General features: G+C 50.2%; 1 protein-coding gene across 1 annotated transcript; it reads right to left on the bottom strand.

Annotated features, from left to right (window-relative positions):
* Positions 1-736: 736 nt before the first annotated feature.
* Positions 737-1,486, bottom strand: LOC120446428 (seminase). Its single transcript, XM_039627391.1, has one exon. The coding sequence runs from the start codon at positions 1,484-1,486 to the stop codon at positions 737-739; it is 750 nt and encodes a 249-aa protein (XP_039483325.1).
* Positions 1,487-11,563: the final 10,077 nt, after the last annotated feature.

The raw sequence follows: 11,563 nt of genomic DNA, 5'->3' as shown, positions 1-11,563 counted from the left end.
GGCGCTCCAGCTGCAGAGCACGTGTTAAGTGGCGCTTTAACTGCACTTAATTTAGATGGAATTGCTGGCAATCAGCGGCGGACGGGATATGAAAGCTGGCTGACTTGGACTGACCCGTGCTCCGATGGTGGTCGGCACTTGCCCACTCAGTGCTTCCTTCCGCTGCGGTGCAGGAACCTTCCATCCTCCTGACCAGCGCCCAATCAATGCAAATCAAGCCTAGCAATCGCTATAAATTAGCGCGCGACAACAAAGTCAACACTCGGAAGTGGCCACTCATCATCGATCGGGATGATGAGGCCCTTGGCCCTCGTTCAGCGCACCTTGGACAAAGGTTCCACTTCGTGCTGGTGTACTTCGAATTCGTAAAAATTCCTACAACTTATCTATATTTCAGCTTATTGTTAAAGTCATTGAAGACAATTTATAGTATAGTTTCTTAAACTGAACTATCTAAGTGACATACATGTTTCAGCATTTTGGCATAGTTTTCACTCACTGTGCATTGCCCACCAATTTACATGCGGCAAAGCCACAAAGCAGATGGGTGATATCTTCATTGGCCCATCGCCAATCTGCAGTCGCCCATCCGGTCCGAGGACTTCCCGACTTCCTGACGACAGGCGAGGAGCACGAGCACTTGCACTAACGATTTTTAATTAATATTTTAACTAACTATTAATAGCTGTGGCTTCCGGCGAGCCCACAGCTATCCCTTGATTGCCCACTTCTGCTCTCACTTCTTGATGGAGCTGAGAATGAAGCTGCGCACCCGATGGACGCTGGTGTAGACTCCGGGATACTTGGCGTTGGCGCAGCCCAGTCCCCAGGAGACGATGCCACAGAGCTGTTTATTGAAGATCGCCCCGCCGCCCGAGTCGCCGGAGCAGCTGTCCTTGCCGCCACTGCGGGCGCAGAAGGTGGAGGCGGTGAGGGTGTCCCTTCCCTGGTAGGCCTTCTGGCACACCTTCTTGCGGATCAGCTGGATGCTCACGGTGCGCAGCTGGTTGGAGGGGCTGGAGTTGCCGTAGCGCGTGGTGCCCCAGCCGGAGACGCGCATGTAGTCGCCCGGGTTCCACTGCACCTGGCAGAGCGGAATGGTGGTGATGCCACTGCCAGTCAAGGCGCTCTGCAGCTTGATGACGCCCACGTCCCAGTTGAGGCTGGAGCTGCTGTAGCTGTTCGGGATAAAGTACTTGGCCACGCGTCTCACGACGCCCGTCTGGCTCAGCTTGCTCACTCCGCCCTGGACGGTTATGCGACCCGCCTTCTTGTCTTTGAGGCAGTGGGCCGCCGTGACCACGTGCCTGCTGGTCACGAGGGAGCCGCCGCAGTAGAAGGTTCCGTCGTAGCGCAGGTTCACCACGAAGCCTCCGACGGCGGAGAGCGTGGTGGTGGTGCCGCCCACGATTCTCGGCTGGACCTGTCCGTTGGCCAGGCCAAGGAGCAGCTGGGTGAGCTGGAGGAGAAGCAGTGGGCGCCACATGATGGAGGCGACTGATTATGCCGGGGATTGAGATATGTGCTTTTATGAGCGCAGGAGTTTCAGCTGTGCAAACAAGCTGTGCGGATTGACTTTCATGGTCACCTCACATGACGCAGAGCACCCAGACTGGGACTGGGTCAACATCGCTGAGATCTTCAGGGTTGACCTTGTGGGGATCATAGCAAAACATATATTTAGAGTTCAGCTTATGTAGATCAGTTTTGAGAAGGCAATAAATAAGTACAAATGAGCGCTGTTTGCGAAAGTATCTTAGAACGATGGTAGAAAGTAGTAAGTAGTGGTAGAAACTGGTCGAATATTTCAAACTTATGATTGTTTACTGGTACTAAAGTATTCGATCCAGCAGCTTAGCCAAATTAAACACGTGGATTGAGCTGTCAGTAAGTTAAATGTAGAAAGTTGTATATGAAATTCGTGTAGCTTAAACAAATAAGAGCCTCTCTCAGCATTCCAGCCTCCATCGGCAGGTAACTAAGCAAAGTTCAGTCTTGTTGTGAGTCATAAATCGGGCCCAGAGTCAAAGTCAATGGGCAATGAAGAGGAGAAGAAATTGGCAGGACGGAATGGCAGTGCCTTTGGGTTCGTTTTGGCCAAAGCAGCTCATTCCACGGCGCGGAAGGGAACCCAACGTGGCATGCGGGATCGATGTGCGATGGCTACCATATTGGGTTGGTGGATGGCTGGATCCGAAGCCTCCTGGCGTCTGGACTTCGCCTTGGACATGGGTAAGGGTATAGGTATGGCTATGGGTTTGGGCTTGGGTTTGGGTTTGGGGCTTGGGGTCTTGGAACTTGGCCTGGCCTGGGCTACACCTACTGGCGGACGCCGACCTTATCGCACCCATTAATCTGGAGGCCGGGAAAGAAATGAGCAATAACGAACCAAATGAGCCGAGGCAAGATGGTGGATGTCCCGCACCGCTCCCTGCACCCTGCTCCCTGCTCCCTGCTCCTTGCTCCTGCCACTGGACACAGCCAACATGGCGGAGGACGCAGAACGGAGCAAGACCTAATGAAAAGCAAAAGCAAAAGCCAAAGCAACCCTCGGGAGGGAGCGGTGAGTTAAATATTATGACCGGCTCTGAAAACGCCCGCAAAAGCTGGGTTCCTGCAACACGGCCTGCCCCATACGCAGCCGTCGAAAAAAAAAACAGAAAAAAAAACACGAAAGTAAAAAAAATAAAAACGAGAGAAAAAATATGAATTTTTTACGATCTCAAGTCATGCAAAAAGCGAAGCGAATCAGAACGCGCTGCGCATTGGACGTGAGTCGCGAATGCTTCGTGCGGGGCTATGATGGCGGCCATGGTGGGTTAACGTCATCCGGACTTGGGAGCCCATCCCCTTCCCCCTCCACAAACCCCAGGTTTTGGGCTTTGGGCCGGGCTTTGCACTCCTTTTTCTTGTGCGCACACACCGCCCGAGATAAGAATGTTTTTTACTTTTTGTACGTTTTTGTACTTTTGCGCTTTTTGTAGTGTGTATTTGGCTGGTATTCCGTGATGGCGAACATCATGGAGCATGGAACCTCTGGCGGAAATGTTTGACAGACACGTAATGCCCTCGCCACAGTCATAAATTTTTCTATTCTTTGCATACGCTCTGTGTTCTCCCCCCCCTCCCCGCGGAGCTCCCCATCTCCTCATCACCGGTATCGAACGATTTTCCCCAGCTGTTTTCGGATTCGGAAAACCCAAGCTGAAGAAACTGCCGATGGAATTTTATAATGAACACTCAGTGGGCCTGACATTTGCGCTGCTAAAGTGCAGTTAGGGAATAATTGTTACTCTAAAAAACAGCAGCGAAACCCGTAACTAAGCCCCGGGACCAGCAGTAGTAGAAATGAAGAGCCCAGTTCACAATGGCCCTAAACACACGGCGAGAAAAAATGCTCAGAAGGGGGCACTTTAAAACAAAGTGAGGAGAAAGGTCGTAACATCAGAAAGGAGCAATCATGAAAGGGCATTCAACAAGGGATCAGGTATGCCAAGTGCCACACACGCTACTCGAAGGTATAAAATGTTGCACATATGCATGGCTATTTGCTGATTTGTCCACAAGTATTCATAATTTCTGTAGTCGCACTGATGACAAACGCCCAAAATTCGTGCCTACGTCCTACAGCAGAATGTTGGAGTGGAAGTAGTTTGAATTTGAATTTTTAAATGGAACAATACAGGGCACTCCAAGAGGCTTTCTGGATGCACTAATCAAAACCTCAGCCCACATTAATTGCTTCCAAGCGGAGTGCTAATGCATGGCTCATCACCAGAAGCCTTCATAACTTGTGCCCCAGTGGAGTCCGGTGCCAAGACCCAACCGAAGCGAACCAAGCCCAAAAAACTTCAGGGAGAGAGCTGTGGCGGGTAAGATGGCTGACGACACTCATACGCCCCGTTTTCGCTGCAGCCACCAAGCCACCAAGCCACCAGCCACCATGCCCCACAATGGCAGCCAAACGAGCGCGGCAGCCTCGAAAACCGCTTCAGCTGCGTCGGGCCAAAAAAGAGGCACAACAAGCAGCTCAACAGTGCAAACCCGGGCACCGACCAACAACCATGACACCGAGCTAGGAGTTGGGGGAGTTGGAGCTGCAGTTGGAGCTGGAGATGGAGCTGGAGATGGAGTTGCAGTTGGAGTTGGTCGAAAGAGAGGGAAAAGCGGCGGAGGGTCTGGAATATTCGTGCGCAATTTCGAGTTTGACGAAACATATAATCTTCGCACATTTCTATGGAAATGAATGGATTGGTGAATGCCTTGCTGGATGCATTGATAGATGCAGGCCCGGATTGATGGATATATGGCTGGTTGGATAAATTGGGCTGGTATTGGTTTTCCAGCTGCTCCCCAACAAGACTCGATGGTCGTCAAAGCGATGGGTAGAACTGCAAAAAATGAACAAATGGCAAAAAAGTGCAGAAATAGGTGGCACATTTCTTTGCCAGCTGCAGCCACGTTGCAGTTTCTCCCGCTGTCGCTGCATGCAAATGGGTATCTCCTGCTCCACCTCCGTGGGGGCCACACCCTCCTCGAGATCTCATTCCCCCATTCTGCAAGAGGCAGGCGCCCCAGCGTCGCTGTTTTTGATTTTTCCACTCGTGTTCTACTTACGGTGTGTGTGCACTCGATTGTGTTTGTGTGTGTGCATTTCGTGTGTTTTTCTGCTCTGCGCCTATGCAAATATGCAATTAAGTCGGCCTGGCCCGACTCTTGCCATCGAACGGCATGTTTGCTGCCATCTAACATGGCATTCCGTCAGCAAACAGACGAGCCATCGACATCGACATCGACATAGGCATAGGCATCGGCATCGGAATCAAAATCAGCAACAGAATCTGAGTATGAACCCCACTGCCTGGAGCCGAATCCGAATCCGAATCCCCTGCTTCATCTATACGCTCATCGTCGCAAACTTGCCACACTTGGCACTGCGAGTGGAGCTGGGAAAGGCATTGGAGTCGGATGTGGAAGTGGGAGGGACTTGTGGACGAGTGGACGCTAGATGGCCATCATGCGATTGGGCTAATAGTTGGGTCATGTGTGAGTCAAGTGCGGGCTGTGGCGTCGCAAATGGCAGGGGCGGATAGATAAGAGCACGGCTTGATTATACGGCCAGATAAATAGATAGAAATGCCTATAATCCACAGCTGGCTATAAGAGTGATGACTGTAGGCCTAACTGGATAATACCAAATTTGATTTCAAAAGTGGCTCAATGCTAACAGAATAAACTTCTTTATTTCGGGAACATAACCCTTTTCACCGCCTTTACAGAACCATTCTTTAAGGTTAATTAGAAATCCATCTTTATGCAAGTTTTTGCTTTCGAGAGTAAAGTATCATCATATGGTAATAGCATTTATTATGCGCCACCCCAAATTTGCATTTTCCATTGAATGGGGCGTATACTTGATGCGCTTCCGCGGGCTTTGCGTATACTTAATATTCTGGGAGCCCCTAACGATTTCTGGCTAATAGGAAATTTGCATCAGGTATGCAGGCAGCAAAATGCCGCAGGGCAAAGAAATCGCAAAACGAAAACAATGCTGAGTGCTTACAAAACGCTAAGCCGCAGAGGAGAAAGGGAAGAAGGAGAAGAAAGAGTAGGAGGAGGAGGAGGAGGAGGAGGAGGAAGGTAGCGAGATGCCGCAACGAAAACAGAAAAAGAAACAGAAACAAAAACAAAAATGCAGCAACGAAATTCCGATGAAAGCGCTGCTGCATCTTCCGTCCCTGTTCCGCGCACGCCTCTCCCTCTCGCTCTCTCCCTTCGGGCTGCGCCTGTGTGTGTGTGCGAAGGCGACGCCATGTTGCGTGTAGTACGCGTGCAGAGGAACATGAACATATGTATGTGCGAGTGTGTGTGAATTCGCATGCACACGACACGGAGTTACACACGTACGTTTGTATGCATGTATGTACCTGTACGTGTGTGGCACGTAACGCATTCGGATTTCGCATTATGGCCGACGCGAATGCTTGTGGCCACATGGCCATATACACACACACCATGTGGCTATTTGGCCATTTGGGTCTCGGCTCTTAACGTGGCCCAACTTCCACTTCCACTTCCAGCCACCCAAACCCGTACACTCGCAGAAAAGAGGATAGACTTTGCCATTGGATTAGGAAGGATGACTTCACTCTTTGAGCTAAGTTTTTCTAAAGTGTTTTATTGCTGGCGACATTGTGGATACATGGAAATGGAGCACACCATACCCACTTTCTTGCTCTGCAGAAGAGTGAGCGACAGAACGACCAAAGAACTCACTTGGCTGGCTGCGCAGTGAAAGGCGGCGGAGTCTTCGGCTGGGGGGGAAACACCTCGGGGGGCGGAGATCTGGGTGCAACGTAGTGCCACAAATTACACTGTGGATAAGCTGCAGCGAGGTGCTGGGTTTATGAGTAGCTGGGCCTACGCAAAAGGCCCAGAAAGATTGTGATTAATAAAGCTAATTTCGAGGCTCTCAGGCTTTGGAACTATTCCAAATTAGCTGGCATGAAATTTTCAATTAATTTTGAAATTTCAATTTACAAATTGAACCGCCAGCTGTCGAGTGGAACCGCGAGTAACGGCCGCCACTGAAAGTGTGATGAGAAATTTCGTAATGACTTCTTAGCCCCCGTGAGTCCATAATAAGTGCAATTAGGCCATTGATGGTCTCGCCAGCTCCACGGTCACTCCGGAGCACTCCGCTCTCCACTCGGATGGGGATGTGGATGTGGAGGTGCGTCCGAGGTGGGAATGGGTGCAGTGGACTCCAGAGCTCCTGCAACTGTCGCCTCGCCTCGTTAGCCGGCCAGCAAATTTGCAGCATCTAACATGGCCGGTCGCCATGTTTAATCAAATACGTGACTTGATTTCGATTCGGCGCCAGTTCGCCACAGATGCAAACCGCCTTTCCACGTTTAAGGCTTAAAGAGTTTCCGCCAGATGGCTCGCTGGTGCGTGGCAGGTGGGGTTCGGCGACAAGAGTCCTGGGGCACACATATCTCCAGAGTGCCAATGGAAATGAATATGGCATCTATAATCCAAATGGTTTTTAGTCCAAAAGTAAAATGGCAGTGATTATGTGATAAGCAAAGATTTGGTTTTATGTAATAATAATGGTAATAAACACTGGTTAATAATAGACCAGAATTAAGTTCAAAGCATTGCCCAATAAACTCTTTCCATTAGCTCTGCCAAAATACAAAAAACCAGTTTAAATTGCAATAGAAATTGGCCGCCAAGTGTTGGGCTAATTACGAGGTTTCGGTTCTCGACAAGTGCGTGGATCTTTCGGCGGATCCCAGGGACAAATGGCTCGGGTTAACCTGTTCCGCATTTCAACAAGTCAATCACTTGGCCGGCTCTTCGGTGATCCCCGTCTGACCGTCTGAGGTTCGATCTCTGCGTATTGGATACGATAATATGCCAGGTTCCGACAACAAGCCAGTCGCCGTCTCCGCTCTCTGCTGAAAGTAATAATAATAATATGTGCTGTTCAACAACAACATAATTGCAAATTGGCCCCAAAATAAAAACAACAAAGCGGCAAATAAAAAAACAAAAAAATCAAAAACGAGCCACAGAAACACGATAATTTAATGTTTGCCAAATGGGTGAACGGGACACACACACACACATAGATACGAGACACACACACACTCTCACAGTCGCAACGGCGAGCCGAAAAAGTAAATTATAGACTGTCGGGTGACCTTGAAAGTGAAATGCTCTTCGATTGGAGCGAGTCTGGAGGGGATGGGGGGTGGATCGCTGGATGGAATCATCCATCGGGAATCACTGTATCGGAAAGGTGCCAGGAGCTGGTGCCCAGAAATTAGCTGCTCTGCGACCAGAGTGCCCGCTCTAATTGCGTAATTGACTGATCCGACACAACGGCGAGCAAAATGCAAACAATTGACAGGCACTCAGCTACATATTGGGAAGCAAAAACCGGGGGGCAGCGCCGCTCCACTGAGAGAAACAAGGATGTGGTTGCTGTGATGTAACACATCTGTGTGTGATGAATAGAAGTGGCGGTTGAGCTGCGAAAGTAAGTACTTCACTCTATTCTCCCTTCTAATTACTTATGGCGAACACTTAACTCTGCTCATTATTCTAAACTAAAAAGAAAATGCAAATAGTTGTCGACCTTTTTTGCCGTGTTATTCCAGCTATTCCAGCTTAGGGCTGCGACAATCGGAGCCAGAAGATTGAAGCCCAGCAGGGTGGCGGGGGACAGGGAAGGGAAGGGAAGGGAAGGGAAGGGAAGGCGACAGGACAGGACAAAAGGTCCTTCTAGGGTTACGCAGTTGCTGCGCATGTATCTTGCAGATACGCGGATACACATTCTGCTCTCATGAGCCGCACCGCTGCACCTTCGCCACTCACTGGTTTTTTACTTTTATGCAATTGTTCGGCTCCTCTCTCGCTTTTTCCCGCCCTGCTTTTTGTTTAAAACATTCGAATGGGCGTGAACCGAAAATACTGCCGCTGCTTTCTTCTCGAGTTTTATACTTTTTTGTTTTGCTGCCGAGCTGATTTCCGGCGCGTTTTGGATTACACAATGCAAGCGGCTGCCAGCGAAAGGTGAGCGGATTTTACTTGTTTCTGGGCCCCGGCCTGCAGAGGAGTTCCCTGGACTTGCCTGGAGATGGAGTAGATGCCAGGCAACAAGGCAGGCGGGCGAGTGGCGAGTTCCGCCCAGCGAATTCCGTGGTGCGCGATTCCTGTGCCGCCGTCGTCTTGAGAATCCAATTTGAATTGTCAATGCCCGGCTAGCGAGTCCGGAAGCCGCTGGAAACAAAGCCTTGAACTTGTGGCACTGCCACATTTGTTGCGCCCTCTCGAGAGCTGCCTTCAAGGGTGCTTGCCACTGGTTACCCCTTCCCGGGGCACAGCACTCCTCTCCTCCCCCGGTTGCTGCCCGCCCCAACTCGATCGGCTGGTCGGATTGTCAACTCACTCCCTGGGTGCTCCTTGCCATTACAATTGGTTTGCGTTTACAGTTGGAACTCGCATCTGGCGGAGGACCTAACGGAGCGGAGCAGCTGCAGGATGGCAGGATACAAGCTGTTAGGTCTCGAGAGCACTTCTCGAAATGGTTACATAAAAGAGGTGACCTTCGGCATTGAATCGTCTCGGCTGCTTTCAATATCTTTAACTTTCCAATCATATTTAGATCTGACCTTGCCAAAGCAAAGCCAACACTCTCGTATCTCCAGTCACTCAAAATAGCCGCTTGATAGAACCACATCTGCTTTCTTGCCCCACAAAAGCTCAAGTGAAATCGAAAAACCTATTAACGCTTCCAGGAAGCCGGGTGGGCGTGGAGAATTCGATTAGAGCGACTCTGTCACAGAAGCACTCAGCGCTGAGCCCAGAAAGCGCAATCCGCGTCCATGGAAGGTGAGAGATGAGCGGCTCACAGCGGGACAGTTCAGCTAGTTCAGGCAGTTCAGGTAGATCAAGTAGTTCAGGTGAAATTAATCAAATCTAAGCCGGACCGGACCGGGCCAAAGCTCGAACCCATTCACACATCGGCTGTGGGCACCAGCGGGTTAATCTGCGCCGAATCAATGAAATGCCGGCTGTGTGGGGCTGTGTGTGGCTGTGTGTGGCTCCAGCAGCTCCAACGTCCGCCAAACAATGAAAGTGGCAATTAACCAGAAGCCGAGCATTAAATTACAAAATGCGATCGCAGCAACAGGTTGCCGATCACTCGATCACCCGATCGCCCGATCGCCATCAATAGATAGTTGTAATAATAATAAAACAACGGCAGCGGCGCAACAACCACTGAATGGGCTTGACCACGGGGACCTGGATGTCCAGTGGATGGGAATGTGGAGCTGCCACTGGACTGGCACTGGAACTGGACTGGTTCTGGCCTTCTCTCTCCCTCTCCCCGATCTTTTAATCGATTTCTGAGCCCCCGGCCGCAGCCTCTTGCACTCTGCCATTCCTGCAACTGCAATTAGATGGGCTTGCAGCTTGCGGTTCGGGACCTTACCTTTAACCCTCGAGTGGCCGAGATCCGCAGATCCGCAGATCCCCATCCACATTCCCAGATCCAGATCATCATCCAGATTCCTCGGCAGAGAACTCGACTGCCCGCTGCGCCAATGCATATTGATTGAAAATTGATCCATTACGAGTCTCAAAGTGCGACATCGATAATCCGCTGCAAAAGTGCACATGGCCGTGGAACAAAGGACGCAAGTAAGCCAGATCCGCTTGTGGGCGTGGCCGATGCACCCCAGCATTGCATCCCAGATGCACTCGTAGTATCCGATCTGTGTGTTTAGAGTGCGCCCGGCAGGGGGCGCCTCACACCTCTGTAATCCCTCCTCGCTCCGTTTGATTGACAGGCGGCGACACCTCTTATTTACGACCGCTTGCTTATTTGTTGTTTGCTGCTGTTGTTTGTTACTGCATTTTTAATGATATCACGTAGTTTAATTTACTCTCGCTGCTCAGTTTTTCTTCTGGCTGTGTACGGCGTAATGCGTACTGTAAATGGCGAAAAGCGAAAAGTTTTCATTTCAAACACATCACATGGCAAACGCTACTTCCTTCCTGTCCGTTGAAGAGCAGGGGCATGATGAGCCAGCATTCAATGGATTTGCTCATTATTGTTTGCACAAACTTTTGCGGTCAACCCATTTGCCAGGGGTCGGAGGTCATTGCGGGCGAACATATCCATGGTAATGGACATGGATACGAGGTGTCATTGATAGCGAGTGCGGTTGGGCAATGCCATTTAATGGGGATATCAAATCGGATGGCCAACCAGTTTTAGCTTTACTGCGGATTAGTTGTTTAATGGGCAAGCAGCAGTTGATGCTTGTGGCTCTATTAGTTATGTGTTACATACCTACATGACTATCAACCAGCTATTTATTAATTCAAACTTACTCATTACCTACAGAGATATTCAAATGGGAAGCCAACCCCTTGGCAGTCGTTGATAATCAAAAGGTTAGTAGTACCCATTGATTGACGGAGATGTCAACCCCTAACGTGCCGAGATATCCAAGCACTTTGATTTGTCAACTGCTCTGAATGCCGAGTGGCTGGCTGGCTGAGTGACCTGGGGTTCAAGTTGTTTGCATGAGCCACATCTTGATTAGCCCAAACACTCTCGGAAAAACTCGACTCACATACATACAGTGTACACTGTACCGCTTGTGGTAATCGAATTGTTTCAGCGCCGCTCGGCAGTTGTCCACAAATCGAGTCAATTTAATTGACCTCCAGAGGTCAAGCTGTTCCCTTTTGTTGCTGCGGTCAGTCCGCCAAAGGAAGGGGGGAGGAGTGGAGGAGGGGAGGTGCCCCCATGGGACGCTTACGCTTTCTTTCTTCCGTCGGATTCCCAGTCTTTGTGGGGAGTGTGGGATCCGCCGCAGCACCCGACTGTGGTGTGCAAAGCGAGCTCCTTGCCCGTTAATGGATTTAATTGAATTTGGCTTGTTGCTGCGTTTTATTTGTCTTAATTGTCTGCGAAATAATCATAAATCAGTTTTGTGAGCCTCCACGGAGACGGGACAGCCCCAGCCCCAGTTCCAGT

Source organism: Drosophila santomea, chromosome 2R (assembly GCF_016746245.2).
Source record: "Drosophila santomea strain STO CAGO 1482 chromosome 2R, Prin_Dsan_1.1, whole genome shotgun sequence".
NCBI lineage: Eukaryota > Metazoa > Arthropoda > Insecta > Diptera > Drosophilidae > Drosophila > Drosophila santomea.
The sequence above is the reverse complement of the archived record's forward strand: the minus strand, read 5'-3'. Positions and strand labels throughout refer to the sequence as shown.